This window comes from Cervus canadensis, chromosome X (genome assembly GCF_019320065.1).
Source record: "Cervus canadensis isolate Bull #8, Minnesota chromosome X, ASM1932006v1, whole genome shotgun sequence".
Classification (NCBI taxonomy): domain Eukaryota; kingdom Metazoa; phylum Chordata; class Mammalia; order Artiodactyla; family Cervidae; genus Cervus; species Cervus canadensis.
The window spans coordinates 132045847-132061980 of NC_057419.1; the positions used below are offsets into that span (position 1 = coordinate 132045847).

The window sequence follows — 16134 nt, forward strand, 5'->3', positions numbered from 1 at the left end:
TTGATGTGATCTCTAAGGGCTCAAGTGTCATAAAAGAAGAATAGATTGTTCAGAGACAGGCAAAAGGAGAAAAGGAGAACCTGAGATCCTAAGGTATCCCACCAGTTTTTATAATGAAACAGATTTTGCAATGAGAGGGATAATACCAGAGTGAATAAATTACCAACGGAGGCTGTGTGAACTAATTCCTTGGAGAAGTATCAATGGCAGCTGATAAGATTGATTAATCCAAGCACAATATTGATCAAGTGGAAGAAGAGGAAAATCACCCCCAGGGTTGCAGTACAAAAACCACAATCACTAGTTCATCCAGCTTAAAGATTTTGTTGTCTGATACACAGACAAGACTCCCCTGCTAAAAACTCCATGTGAGCATTTGAAATAATTTGGCCTTAGTACTTTATTCTCTGGCTCTAAAAAGGTATGATGTCTGAAAATCATTGTATATTATTTCGTTTCTTTCCCAACTCTGCTCCTTGCAAAACAGTGTTAAAAAGAATCATTATTTTTAAGTTCACAGTGCTGTTAAAATTCTAGAGACAGCTTATTTAATGTGACAAACTGGCTTGTTCAGGGGCTCTGATCTGCATCCATTATATAAATTTTGTCAAAATAATTCCCTCTGTCCGCCTGTGTCTGCATACATTATCAATATATAATAATGCATTCTGCCTGGTCTTCATTTTAATTAAATTAAATTGCAGGGGTTAGGAGTCCTGGAAGTTCAGGAAATCAGCCATCCACCTTTAGTAGCACTGCTATAAACAATTCTACTTTTCTTCAAGGTTATTGGCAACAACAATTGCGTAATTATTTAGTACAGTAGTTTGGCAAGAAAGAGTGGTGTTTCAGGAAGAACTAGACTTCCTAAAGGTTCATGACACAAAGAGTCTGTCTAAATTGTGTTAGAAGAAACAAAGGAACATTAATGGTAATAGGTGCTAAGCTACGGTTGCTTTGTGCACACAAAACATCCCTGAGAACGATGCTTTAGTGCTCATAAATTTCCCTTCAGTAAAGCCTAAGCAGGCTGGGCAGCCACAAAAATAGCATCCACTGAATATTTTAATAGTAAATGGGTAATGCTTTACAATTTGCAAAGTACTTTCACATACATTTTCTCATTTTAATCCTTAGAACATTCCTGCCTGGTAGGCATGGCACGATGAATGTGATCTTCATTTTACAGAGCGGAAAAACGAGGTTCAGAAAGAGCAAGTGACTTGCCAAAAGACCTTTCCCAAGCAGGGATTCAAACTTGGGTCTCACAGTCCTGAGTTCTGTATGCCTTTCACTGCTGCCTGTCTTCACTAAAGGGACCAACCCGCCTTACCCAGTTCAACGCCCCAGTGACTTTCTGTCAAAGAAGCTAGCAGAGATAATAATCTTTCATCATTTCTCCCCACTTATGAATTTGTAATCATTAACTGAGAGCAGGGCTGTTTTATCCATTCAGCTTTTCAGTTGCAGCACCAAGGATATGAGTTTTTCAAGGGCCTACAAAAATCTTTGCAACCTGAAAAATAAATTTATTGGCACCAAAATGTGCAAAGAAAACCAGAAAATCAACATTAATAAGTTGTTTAAATAAATGTCTGCTAAATGGAGCATTATGTCAGCTTGTCAACTCCAAGTCAATTTTCACATTTAAATATGAAATGTGTTTTATGTTAGATATGAGTTGTGGGTTGTATATATTTTAATATATCTGATGAAATGTGAGATATGCCCCCCAAAGAGTACCTAGAGCTTACTAGGGTCTTTAAATGACCCTAGTAAGTATTAATTGATACTCCAGTAAGCACATGGTCTGTGTCCATTTCAAACTGCTGGTCACACTCAGTAGTAGATTACAAAATCCATTTCGTGAGTCAGCCAGTATTTTTTTAGTGGAATAAAATAGAATGGAATGGAATAGAACATAAGTGAATAGAATAGAGTAGAAAATATCAATGTAAAACTATTAAGAGAGCACTGTTTCAGAAAACTTTGTTTCACTTATACCTGTCCGTATATGCATGTATCTTTCCAAGTGTGTGTTGGGTCACAATTAAATGACTTTCAAGCATGAGAATTTGAAAGCCATTGGTAAGGTAATATAGCCAAGAGATAGAGAAGTGAAAATGATTTGCCAAACCATAAGATTTATTTTTTTAAGTCCATATTCATGACTATTCTGGCCTCCCAGTCCCCTCTTCCAGCCCATCTCAGGGCATTACAACCATATCTCTTTAAGATTAGGTGACCATATATATAATTTATCATTCAATCCAAGATACTCTTGAGAGTGAAAAGGGATGCTGTTAACAATAGCATAACTGGACACTGTTTTTGGCCAACCAGGATATATGGTACTTCTACTTCAAGGTTATCTCTAGTTTCCAATCCTTATATCTTAAATTCAGGGCAAATAAAAGCTTATCTATTTAAAGGACTTCTGAATCATGGGTCTTTCCCTTAATCACATAGCATGATCCAGTATAGAGGTAAAAGCACTTGCTAAGTGAGTAACTGGGTTTGAGCTCTGGCTCTGCCATCTGCTACTTAGTCAGATGACCTTGGACTAGTCACTTCACCTCTCTGGGTCTATTGTCTCATCTATCAAATTGAAATAAATATGTCTTCCTCGTGAGTTTTTGTGAGTCTTCAAATTAGGTCATATACACAAAAATGTGTTTAACTGTTCAGTGTTATGCAAATGTGAGATGATATTATTTTAAGGAGGCCACGAGTGAAAGTTCCAAAAGGTAGGTAACCCTTCAGGGTATGGGCTCTCTGACATGATGAATGATCACTGTATCTGCAGCGCTTGGCAAATCACCTGCCTGGCACATAGACCTGCTCTGTGTAGGTCTGCTGACTCATTAAATAACCAGCCCCTTTAGAATAACCAGTCCATTTTCAAGGCGAATTTATTTCCTAAACCCCCTCCCAAAGAAAAATGCCTAAATACTGCTAGAAGATAGGAATTTTTTTTTTCTCTTGTCCTGGGCAAGGGGTGAGGTAGTGGGGAAGGGGAAGGGTTGCTCTTCATTTGGTTTTGATGCACTAGCCAGACCACAGCTACCCTGACCTGCTTTCAGTCTTGCGGAGATACAAAGCCTCACCGTCTTGCCCATATGCCACTCCCTGCCTAGAATGTTCTTCCCTGTGCTTCATGCGATAAAGCCCTTCCATACGAAGAGGCTTTCCCTTGCCTTCCCATTCCAACTTAAACTTTTGTTGCACTGGCTCATAGTACCCTGCACTTCCATACAAGTTATCACAATGTGTGTGTGTGTGTGTGTGTGTGTGTGTGTGTGTGTGTGTGTGTGTGTGTGTGTTATTTCATATTTGTTCCTCTCACTGGATTGTAAGCAATGTGAGCTCTGCTGGGGTGGGGGAGGTGTTATCTTGTTCTGTCTTGTTCATTCTCACATCCCCAGGGCCTGACGACAGGAAAGTGAAAGCGTTAGTCGCTCAGTAGTATCCCACTCTTTTGCGACCCCATGGACTGTAGTGCACCAGACTCCTCTGTCCGTGGGATTTCCCCACGCTAGAATAATGGAGTGGGTTGCCATTCTCTTCTTCACTGGATCTTTCTGACCCAGGGCTCGAACCTGGGTGTCCCACATTGCAGGCAGATTCTTTACCCTCTGAGCCACTAGGGAAGTCCTGACAACAGGAGGTACTCATCAAATATCGCATATTTGTTGAATGACTGAACAAACAAATGCATAAGGACAGAGGCTAAGGTAGGACCCTTAGCCTGACCTATTTAATGGAATGGTGGGCCCACCAAGGGAGAGGAGAGCAGTGCCCAGGTCTACAAAGGCATTCAAAAATGTGCCTGTGAGCTAGTACATCACGTTGCCTCCTGTGGCACACAGGTCACCCAGTTACAGGTTCGCTTTTTTGCAGCTAGGCTTGGAAAAGGCAGTCAGAAAAAAAAAATTCATAAGATAAGATGTCACTGTACATGACCTCTTGGCCTAAGTGTTGTGTGGCTGCCTCACTCCTGGATTCTTTTTACTTTTTCTACCTGTTCTTTCTCTTCATTCAACTACTATGTCACTTTTAGCACTAGCACATTTAAACTGGTAAGATATAGATCCTAAGTAAAATATTACCAAATCAAATCCAATGACTCATTAAAAAGATAGTACATCATAACCAAGTACTGTAGAGTGTGTTTTAGGACCTCAAAGATGGTTCAATGTTAGGAAATATATTGCTCTAATTTATCACCTCAATAGATTAAGAGAGAAAACTATGTGAATATCTCCGTAAGTGCTGAAAAGGCACTTGGTAAAAATTCATCACCTGGTTCTGACACTCTTAGTAAGCCAGGAATAATAGATAAACAAAGCATTTCAGGTCACTGGGCAGTGGGTCAAATCGGGGAGCCTCTGGGGTCATCTTATCCTTTGAGAAATCACTAGAGAATAGGGAAAAGTAGAAGTCATGCTGGGAGCAGGTACCGGATCTCAGTAGGTAGCATTTTATCTGTATAGTCTTTGTCTCCTGTGGCTGTGGCCTTCACTTGGTTTGTTAGGTCTCTTATCTTTTATTGTTGTGGTTTTACATGAATCTACTGTTTTAAAAGAATGGGATATATTTCTGGTCCTATTTAATGATTTCTTTCAGATAAGAAGGTTTTGATCTCATTGTTAGTTACCTTTTAAATGTGATGACATTATTTTTATATATTCCTTGAGTTCATGAAGGAAACATAAATTTCTCACACCATCAGACTACTTTTAATTATATATTGCCTTCATAAATGCAACCATTATGAATTCTGAAGCCTTAGCCCGAAGCTGTTGAAAATCATCTGCTTAATCTTGTCATATTTTGCACATCAGCTTCATTGCATGGCATCTTTACCTTGGCTATTTAATGTCAATCTCCCATCCCAGCCCTTATAGGTGAAGGTCACCGTCACTAAATTGGGTGTCAGGGGCACTGTGGCCCTCCACCTTCTTGTAGTCCCCGCATTATACTAATGCTGCTGCTCTGATAAATAGAATGAGATTCAGTGACTATTTTTCTAATGTCAAATGGCTTTGGAGGAGCAAGCTGCAGTCTTTCTTTATAAGCCAGTAGAATAAAGTCTTCTTTAGAAGCCACTGTAATTATTTGCCAGATGACTAACAGTGAAGTCAGAGCTGCAAATCCTATGACCAGAGGACAGAGTTCTCTACAAAAGTAGCAAGTCCTGTCTTGACAGTCAGTGACTCTTGGTGGAGGAAAATTCCATTTTATATCCCATTTATATAAATCCCCAAAATTTATATCTCTGTGTTGAGGTAAGGGAGAGAATACAGGAAGACAGAAATCCAGACGGAATTAAGGGTATCACAAGAGAGGCGGTCATTAGGTTCAGAGAAAGTATTCAGCCATATGAATGGCTCTTTCTCAACTGCCTTCCCAATAAGTCCACTCCAGCATGGGACCACTATACCAGCCCCAGGGAAGTATAGTCCACCCTCCATCCCCACATATTTCCACTCACAGCCAAACTAGTCTATCCTCTAGAGGTCCTCTGAAATGTTGATGGACAATTATTCTTTCCTTCTTATTACACACTATTCTTCCTGACCCCCAGTCCGGAATGCCAGAGGCTGAATTCATGGCCTCCACCCAGCTGTGTTGATGATCAGATATGCTAGGCACCAGGCCGCCGGGGAGATGGTAGTGGGTCCAGTCTGCTTATTTCACTAAGACTCAGCTGTCACAGTACCAGGCAGAGTGTAGTGTCAGGGCTCAGCATTTTTTGGTGCCAGCCCTGAGTAGCCATTGTTTCCCCCATATTTCATTATATGAAAAAGAAAAGGCATGAAGTACATTACAGTCTGCTTTCATGAGAGGAAGCCTACTATTGGTTGCTACTGCATTTGCCAGTTCCTTGTGCATTTAGCGAGCAGCTCAACTCCATGGGGTGATTCATCTGCCTTCTCATACATGGATTGCAAGTTCCAGGATTCTGTTCAAGTGGGCTGCTGTCAGAAAGAAACCTTGCCTTGTTACTCTGAGCAAGGAGCCACATACAAAAATATCCCAACACACAGCCATTCTCATTAAAGTCAGTTGGAATTTTGGACAAGTCTTCAGTATAAATTATAACTTTATTAGCTCATAGAGCTTTCTCGAGAGAAAGTAAATCTAATAAAAATTAGAAGGAACTTATTAAGTGGCTGCCTTGTTGCTATTTGCTATGACAAGGGAGAAAAGTAATATAATTGTGGGGTGTGCAGCCAGTGCACTTTTTTGTTGTGGGCTAGAGAGCAATTCAGATACAAGGAGGTGAAGAGGATGTCTCATTACCATTGCGCTGAGGATACTTAATAGAAGCATTTCCTGCCACAGAGTTGGGAGGATCTTTAACTGTTACGGAGATGGGAAAATCAGGCTCCAAACCACCATCAGAGGTCACCAGGGCACACTACTTATTTGCAAAACTTGCACAATCACCTTCCGGAGAAGAGATTTTAGGGGCACACACCAGGCTTAAAATATACAAAAGGCAGATCCTGACAATGGTAGGGAAGGAGATGATGGCCTGGAGCTTGTAATTATTATTATGATTATTTGTTAATCAAGACTTTTCAGTGTTGGCAAGAGAAGCAGAAACCATGTTATTCTTCATACCAACATGGCCTGATTTTTCCAACGTGAGATATAAGGCTCTCTTTGACTTAGGGATTTGATTCCCCAACTTGAACTGATGAAATACAATCTTGAAAGAATCCACTTTAGAATCATAGAGTGAAATGCTAAAGGCGGACTTTATTGGTGGTCCAATGGTTAAGACTGCATACTCCCACTGCAGCGGGTGCGGGTTCAATCCCTGGTCGAGGAATTAAGATCCCACATGACATGTGGCGTGGCCAGAAGAAAAAGAATTGTCTAGTACAGCAGTCTTTGATATGATATCTTTATTTAGATTCAGGAGGTCAGTGAACCCCCTAGAATTATATACAAAATTTTGTGTACATGTGCATTTTTCTAGGAGAAAGATCCATAACTTTTATCACATTCATAACAAAAGGTTCCCTGATTCAAAAGGGTCTAAGAACCACCAATTCTAGTCCATCCTCTCCCCTGTCCTTTGTTACCGATGAAGAACAGAGATGGAGAATCATATGCCTGCGACCATACAGCTTGTTAATTGCAGACCCAAGAACTGAAGTGTTTTCTGACTCTTAGGCCTAAAATCAACTCTTTCCACTAGAGTTGTTTTAGCAAAGCACTGGGGCCATGATAAGATATTAAGGAGATTGTAGACAGCAATGATTTGTGCCACATGTGTTACCTGAACTAGATTACCTGTGAGATCCTTTGCATCGCTGAAATTCTGTTTCTATCCATCTTCATAGAGAACACCATTGACACAGATGATCCCAAACTAATTTCCTCTTAGAAATCATTTCCATTTTGTCATTAGTCTTTCCTGCTCCCCATTGATCTCCCTTGCTAATAGAGCTTGGTTAGGGCTAATACTGAAATGAGTTTGCATTCCAAGAGTCCTCACCAGCTGATGGCAGGGTAGAAGGGCATCCCCATCAGGACTAGCTACATAATTTGCAGGGCCCAGTGTTAAAAAAAATACCCAGCCTTTTGTTTAAAATAGATTAAGGATTTCAAGACAGTGACAACAGAGTATTAAGCCAAGGATGGGGCTCTTCTTGGAGAAGGAAATGGCAACCCACTCCAGTATTCTTGCCTGGAGAATCCCATGGACGGAGGAGCCTGGTGGGCTACAGTCCACAGGGTTGCAAAGAGTCAGACATGACTGAGTGACTTAACTTTCCCTGTGTGACTGCACAGGTCACACACCCATGAAGATGGTCCTGATCCCTGTTAAAGCTTCGATGGAGCAGAGACAAAGAGAAGTCAGTCTGTGGTTTACAATGGCCACACATGACCCCCAAAGTTAGCGAGTGTGTATTCACAATCATAAGGAGTTGGCTTATCTGTGCTTGTGCTCGCACACACACATGCTTGCCTACTGTTGCTCAGCCATGTCCAACTCTTTTGTGACCACCAACTCCTCTGTCCGTGGGATTTTCCAGGCAAGAATACTGGAGTGGATTGCCATTTCCTTCTCCAGGAGATCTTCCCAGCTCATATATCAAAGCCACGTCTCTTGCAAGAATGAATCCTGCAGATTCTTTACCACTGAGCCACCTAGGAAGCCCTTGCGTACACACACACATGCACACGTATATCAGTTGGACTAAAATTGCCTCTTTTCACCTAATGTCAAAATCCAAAACTCGTCTGCTTGAATTTTTCCACCTAGAACGTATTGTGCTGGCATTGTTTTAGCACATATTTTCATTACCAGTTTTCATAACCGGATGACCAAAGAATAAGTGAGTTCTCCAGGGGCATCTGAAGAGTCAGGTAGAGTCAGGTACTCAAAAGCAATGGCAGACAAACAGCTAGGGATATTTTAAGCTGCCAGAAAGGGGGAAAGGAGCTTCAAAGTATGCAGTGTAATGAGCCGATAGTCTCAGGCTTAGAACATTATGAGGACACAAAGCATTTTAAACTCAAGAATCAGAACTCTGGGGTTCTAACAGGTAAGCAGGTTTGCCAACTGAGAAGATGGTTGGGTCTTGGTCTACTTGAATTCTGCATGTTTCAGTAGAGCAAAGACACCCAAGCTGGGCCATTCTGCACTTCCCATTTTAGCGGCATGCTGGGGTTCTCAGCTTAATGTACGACATCTGTGCTTCAGAAAGGTTGAAGCCAAATGTTGGGTGATGTCCTGTTGGTTAGAAACTAAAATCTAACATGAGCAAAGTGGAATTTACACTCACATGGCTTATAACACTCTAAGCAAACTCAGACTTCTCAGCAAACTAAAGGCCAGTTAGCATGGGAGAAAACATAAATGGGCGAATTGATTTTTGTTAGTCTCATGTGTAGTGAGGTGTTGTATAAGCGACCCACTACCCCAATGCCCACTTCCTAAGTGTATTTTGCACTCCAGAGAGATCAGAAAAAACTTTCCCTGCACTTCTCCTACAAAGGTAAAGAAAGAAATGGTATCACCACAGCTTAAGACTTCAGAGGGCTTATTTCTTCCGTTTTACAACACAGCCTTTTACCCAAAAGCCCATACGGAAGCTCGATGTCCAAGACATACCTAATGATAGCCTCAGTGAGTCAGTCATTCATGTATGTATCCAGTATGCACTGACTGATCATTTTTGGATGCCCGGTGCTTCCAAAAGGTAGAAGGTAGTTGTTGTTGTTTAGTCACTAAATGGTATTTGTTTGACTCTTTGCGACCCCCATGGACTGTAGCCCACCAGGCTCCTCTGTCCGTGGGATTTCCCCAGGCAAGAATACTGGAATAGCTGGTCATTTTCTTTTATTTGTGGTCAAATTTCAACCCAAATCAGAATTCAATAGCAAATGTGGTATCCAGAGAATTACAAACTAGTGCCAAAAAAGAAGCAAGTCTTTTTTTTTTCATTTATTTTTATTAGTTGGAGGCTAATTACTAGAAGCAAGTCTTTTTAAATGTTCTAAAGCATTATTAACTCTTTGTTTGCAGTGTCTGTGGGATATGAATACGAAATGTGCCCAGACTTTATTCTCTGGGAGAAAAGGACAGTTATCTTGCAAGGTTTTGAGATGGATGCTTCTAACCTAGGAGGCTGGTCATTGAATAAGCATCATATTTTGAATCCTCAAAGTGGTAAGCACATTTTAAAATATTCATTAATACTGTTTTCCTAATGCTATATACACATATATATGTAATATTTACTGCAGAAAATTTGGAAAAGTACAAGGAAAAAATTATTTATAACTCCACCACCTAGAGATGACCATATTATATTTCTTTTCAAATGCAATCATCTGATTTCAAATTAATGCTAATCAAGTGAGACCTCTTCACAAAGTTAAATGAAACTGGGTTTTCAGAATCATCTATCATTACTGCTCTAGCCCAAATGATTAACCAGTTTATCCAACCTTGTAGCCAACTTTTAACAATTGGAATAATAATTGCCGTATTTCATGTGATCTAAGGCATCACTGATTCTAAGTATGTGTGTGTTTAGTCGCTCAGTCATGTCTGACTCTTGTGACCCCATAGACTGTAGCCTGCCAGGCTCCTCTGTCCATGGAATTCTCCAGGCAAGAATACTGGAGTGGATTGCCATTTCCTTCTCCAGGGGATCTTAGTCGCTCAGTCATGTCTGACTCTTGTGACCCCATAGACTGTAGCCTGCCAGGCTCCTCTGTCCATGGAATTCTCCAGGCAAGAATACTGGAGTGGATTGCCATTTCCTTCTCCAGGGGATCTTCCCGACCCAGGAATCGAACCCGAGTCTCCTGCATTGCAGACAGACTCTTTACTGACTGAGCTACAAGGAAAGCCCATGATTATAAGTATACCATTATTTTATGGAAAATACTGCCAGTTAAACAATAACACACACTGTTTGCAAGATACATGCTTACTCCAGAGATGTTGAAATGGGAAGCATCTTCGAATTAATGAATCATATGTGTCATACAGTTTTCAACGGGCTTTAGTGAACTCTGTCCCATTTTAAACCCAACAACCCTGCAGTGTGGCCTTCACCTCACTGAAAGGTCAGGAATCCAAGGCTGAGTCACATGACTTTCCCCCAGGGCTCACAGTAAGTGGCCAGAGCCATGTAATCTCTCTACACCAGTTTTTTTTAATCCATATAAATGTCAGTATATGCGGTAAGAAGCAAGGTATAGAGTAAAGGTATAGCAATGGGTAGTAGTGAAAAAGAGGTAGGAGGGACACAGGGAAGACGAGAAAGAATCTGGGGAAAGAGTACAGCTCCAGACTTCACTTAGTCTTAAGCCTCCTGAGTCCTGGACTTAGGAAAAGCAGGTCAAGCAGTGAAAATCCATACGTGCTCATCTTCCGTCTTTGTCTTCTTTGGACCACTCTTCCTGCTGTCACTGTCGCCTAGTTTGTAATTTCGATGTTACATCAGAAGAGACCCCAGGAGGCCCTTAGCCCATGCTTCTCTCAGACAAACTGATTTTGCTCCCCTGGTTATAAAGGCTTCATCCAAGTTCCTTCACCTCCTTTTGTTGGGAAACCTATCATTGGTGTTTCCACCCAGCATCATTTGAACATCTGCTGGTAAGTTTTCATTGTGAACTCATATCCCTTTTCATCTAAAGAGGCAGATTCTGAGCAGCCTTTAGTAGGATGTTGTCTTGGGGTTATTTCTCCAGGACTGGGGATGTGAACGTACTGAGACAACTATATCCTTCCATCCTTGTATCCATCTGACCTTTGTGAAACAACTGGCTAAGGCAGGGTTCTCTTGTAAGGCCATGAACTGACCAAGGCTAAGAGATCCATTTTATAACCACATCTCTGGTCTTATTCATGTGCACTGTAGTTGAATCAGCCAAGCTGACCAGCCCCACAGGCTGGGAAATTTTGATCACCCAAGCTAACCAGGTTTGCTTCAACCATAGCCTAAGACCGCTTACCAGAGTTCCAGTGTAGGACCCCGGAAGGTGAAGGAGTCTGCTGCCATATGCCCCCCATTACATGTCCTTCCCCACTTTCAAGGAAGACTCTGAATTCCCCTTCCAACTGTTTGTTTAAGAGCAAAGATTTAGGCACAGATATAAAATGTCAACCCTTTTTCAGTTGTCAAAAGGAGAATCACAGTTTCAAAAGTATAAAAATAAAAGGGCAGATGCCAGTTATTAAATTATTAGGTTTTTTGTTTTGATTTGAAAGAGTTTGACATTTTAAGCAGCCGTTTCTTTTCCACTCACTTTTATTGGCTGGTATGGATTGTCTCTTTCAAATGCCTGTCATTGACATTAAACACAAAGTGGGAATGACCTCAATCGAGCCAGTCCCCAGCTGTGTGCTCCCCGTCCTATATTCTCTTACCATTTGCTTCACCCAGGCTGAAAAATTCAGAACAGATGGAAGCCATTCAGAAAGTTGGCTTTGGGGGCCCCCCTGATTTCCACAAATGTGTTCTTTCCACCTCTAATTCACTGGTAATTCATGTTTAGGGTAATAGGTATCAAGTTACTTCTGAGAATCTTTTTCACAGCTTTATTGAAGTATAATTTATACACCATAAAATTCACCCATTTTAAGTGTACACTTCAATAATTTTTAGTAAAGTGTGGAGTTCTGCAACCGTCACCACGACAGAGTTTTAGAATATTTTTATCACTCCAAAAGATCCCTGGTACTCACTCCAGCCCTACTAAATCTACTTTCTGTCTGTTTCTGAGAATTTTATCCTGAGGAAGAAACCTTACTTAAGACAGACTTATTTAAAGGAAGATTTGTTCATTTTATCCAGGGCTCCCCAACCTCCAGGATCTAATGCCTGATAATCTGAGGTGGAGCTGGTGTCATAATAATAGAAATAATGTTGCACAATACATGTAATGCGCTTGAATCATCCTGAAACCATTCCCCCTGTCCCCCTAGTCCTTGGAAAAATTGTCGTCCGTGAAACCGGTCCCTGGTGCCGAAAAGGGTGACTTGATATTATCTTTATCAACGCATTTGTAGGCACACAGTACAGTATGCCTACACACACATAGGACAGGTCGTGCCTGCCAGGAAACAGGGCTGAAGCCAGCACCGCCACTGCCTTTCAGCCTGCCGTTGGACACCAACACCTCTCTTGGGACATTTTGGGAATCTAAATCCTACCCACAAAGGCAGTTTTAGAAGCAGGAATGATGAGTGTGAAGGAGCAGCTTTGAGAGGACCAATTAGAAAACAACGCACTCTCCCCGGTCAGGTCAGACAGTCTTTTCTGACTGATTAAGGCCAGAGCCTAACTCTTTAGGCACCCTGCTTTTTTGATCTGAGACAGAGAGCAGATTAGAAACAAGAATCTATCTTCCCCCAATTTCTTCTCACTGGTTAAAAAGACACCTGTAATTAAATTGGATGTCTGCTGCCATTCAATTCTGCAGTTTTTCTTTGCCTCCTAAATCATTATGCAGCGGGTAGTTTCTAGCAGGCAGTGTTTTCAGACCATTTGTCATTTCAGTTGCAGCAATTGTATTTACCTGACAATTAGCCATTGCTTGTGGAGCATTGTTTCCAAATATTATGTCTGATATATCAAGATGGTTCTTACTTTCACTGAGATTAACAAAGAAAACCAACTGGGAACTTGTGTTTTTCAATATTATTCCTTCAAAATACATCTTATTAGTGATTGCAGAGAGTACGTATTTGTTTCTTTTAAGATAAATCAGTTCTTTAAAATTATGCCAGTTGAGTATTTAAAATTATTAGAAAAAACTATCCAGGGTTCTAATTGGGTGTTGTCATCTGTCTGAAATAAATCAAGAATTTCCTTTAACTTAACCTCCAAGATAGGCCAGTAGTTTTTTGGCAAATGGTTTTACTGGGAGGGGAAGTAAATTTCCATTGATCACATTGGCATGTCTCCCAGTTTGTGTTTATATCCTCTCAGTCAAGTCCTAAGAGAAATATTTATTGTGTCCCTTGTTGTTCATAAGCCTGAAAAATGGTTTCTTCTTTGAAATCAGTATAAAGCACCACCCACTGGCTTCCAAGGGGAATTTTATTTCAAACTTATTTATAAGCTTCAAAAGAAGTTCTGAGCAAGGTAACAGGAGGATGAGTCGTGTGTTTAGAAGTATGCTTAAATTATTATACAACAGACTTGACTTTTTGGCAGAGAAAAGGAAAACTTGAGGGAGAAAACATGCCACAGACCCCCAGCCAGTGGGGTTTCTTTGTTAACTGTAAACAAGACACCCAATCCTTAGCAGGAAGTTGGCCTTCCTATAAATAATGTGTGTAGTCTCTGGATCATTTGATTCTGTTTTCAGAATGAGCATGTGTGGCAGAATAAACTGGAAAGGAGGCAGCAGTAATTGATCAAGATTTCCAGGAACATAAACAAAATATTTTCAAAGCAACCTTTTGCAGAAGAATTGGTGTTAAATCATTGTTGCTAGATGGTATGCCCCGGTTCTATGTAATGGAAGGTTAAACAGATTCTTGAAACAACAAAAACACCCTTCAAAATGATCTATTTTTCCAGGGCAATACAAAAGGGGTTTGCCCATTTTTGTTTTGATTGCTTCAGCTTTAAACAGGAATGGTAATTTCAGTACACGGGCACTTTAGTACCTTGCATGAAAGCAAGACATCAATTGTTGAGATGTAATCAGAAAGTACATTGCCTTATGTTTTATTTCCTTTAATCATTCTTCTTCTTTGATGGAGTGCTGGGCTTTCTAATAGAAAAGAAGAGTTTTAGAATTGCAGGCTTAGAAGAATGGTTTAGAATAGCCATCTTTAGTTTTTAAATTGCCAGGAGCCTGGTAATAACATGTCATTTTGAAGGTAATTGTTAACTATATCATTATATTGATATAAAAAAATGGATATCTATCTGTGAAAATAGATGTTAATAGCAAATCTGGTATTTCCAAGCCAATAATTGGAAATATTTTTGAATGATATACCCTGTAGTGCATTGCTGAAATACTGACATGCTAAACAGTTGGTTTCCTCATTTATTGAAGAACATATCATAGTCTCATTGGTAGGATATTCAGTGAGCAATCATCAGGAGATTTCTTTTCAAAGATGTTGTGCAACTGTCATGCCAGTTCTCATTCACTTTCTCCCAATTCATTTAAATTGTGATATTGATCACACTGCAATTAAGTGTTTTGGGGGAAATGAAATTCCATCCTATTAATCTAACTTAATTAACTATTCTAAATCTTGAGAAATTTCTTCATTGCCTAATAAAGTTATTAATAAAATTAATAAGAAAGTAGTGAGCCTCAAGATATCTATCTCATGGTTCTGCAATAAAAGAGCAATTTGTTGGGGCATAAGCTCATAGCTGCTCCTGCAGATATTTTGGAAAAAAATAGCCAGAAATCACCTTGGGAGAGAAAGTAAAATTACTTGAGATTTGAAATCCAAAGCCTATATAAGTATGGCATTTCTGTTTCCAGGTTCATATTTGGTGCCATGGCCTTGTGCATGTTTTACCCTCTTAATTTTTGCCGGTGACATTCCTATTTCAGAGTGATCAATGGTTTCTATTGTAGGACTGTGGGACCAAAGTTGGAAGAAAACCAAGGGAGACATTTCAGGAAATGTTTAGGAAGAATAACAGGGAGTCCAAGGAGATAGATAACAGGAGTCATAGGAGAAAAAAAATAAGACTGGACAGGATAGCTGCATTCATTCATTTGCTGTCAGTTGCTACAGCCTGACACACGGGCATGTCTTCTCACCACATGGATTTTTTTTTACCTGCCCTGGCTCATTCTGGGCAGACTCGAGCTGTTTAGCACAGCAGTACTTGCTCCTTGGGTTTTCTGCCCAGGCTCAGCAGGTTCTCAAAATCACTGTGATTTGGACAAGGAAACTACAAGAGACTCAAAGTCTGTTTCCAACATTTACTGAGCACTTCTAATGACTTGGCCACAGGGCTTGGCACTAAAATGCAGAAAAGAGTAAGACAGAGGAAGGAGTTCATGTTGTGATGGGGAAGACAGAGAAGTCATGAAAACTATATCTTACATGTGGCAAGTGTCATAGTAGAGCTATGGAAAAAAAACTGTGCACACTTACAGAGGAGGGAATAATAAATTCTGCCTGAACAGAGCATCCAGGAAGAACTGGGCTGAGCTTTGTAGGATAGATCAGACTTTCCCAAGCAAACAAGATGAGGAAGGCATTCAGGATGGAGGGACCAGCAAAACACAAAAGCAGAGAACAGAAGCATGTGAAAATACTTGTACATAGTTTGCTGTAGCTGAAACTCGGGATAAAAATGAGAGGGTGATGAGAGGGGAGACTGAAGAAGGAGACAAGAGCCAAATCATGAAGGACTTTGTATGCCTTAATCATAAGAAATGAGCCCCTTATCCCATAAAGCAGGGGTCCCAACCCCTGGGCCACAGATCAGTAACGGTGTGTGGCCTGTTAGGAACCGAGCCACACGGCAGGAGGTGAGCAGCAGGCAAGTGAATGAAGCTTCGCCTGTATGGAGTGAAGCTCCCCATCTCTCGCATTAAGTCTGAGCTCCGCCTCCTGCTCAACAAACTCAATAAATGTAATGCACTCGAATCATCCCGAAA

At 40.6% G+C, this 16134-nt stretch overlaps 1 protein-coding gene across 3 annotated transcripts in view; it reads left to right on the plus strand.

The window, feature by feature from the left end:
- Positions 1-16134, plus strand: part of TENM1 (teneurin transmembrane protein 1) — an 891941-nt gene that overhangs the window by 751133 nt on the left and 124674 nt on the right. For all 3 annotated transcript variants that reach the window (XM_043459374.1, XM_043459376.1, XM_043459375.1), the window contains one exon: positions 9551-9694. In XM_043459374.1, coding sequence (XP_043315309.1) covers positions 9551-9694 — 144 coding nt within the window. The remainder of the gene's footprint in view (positions 1-9550; positions 9695-16134) is intronic.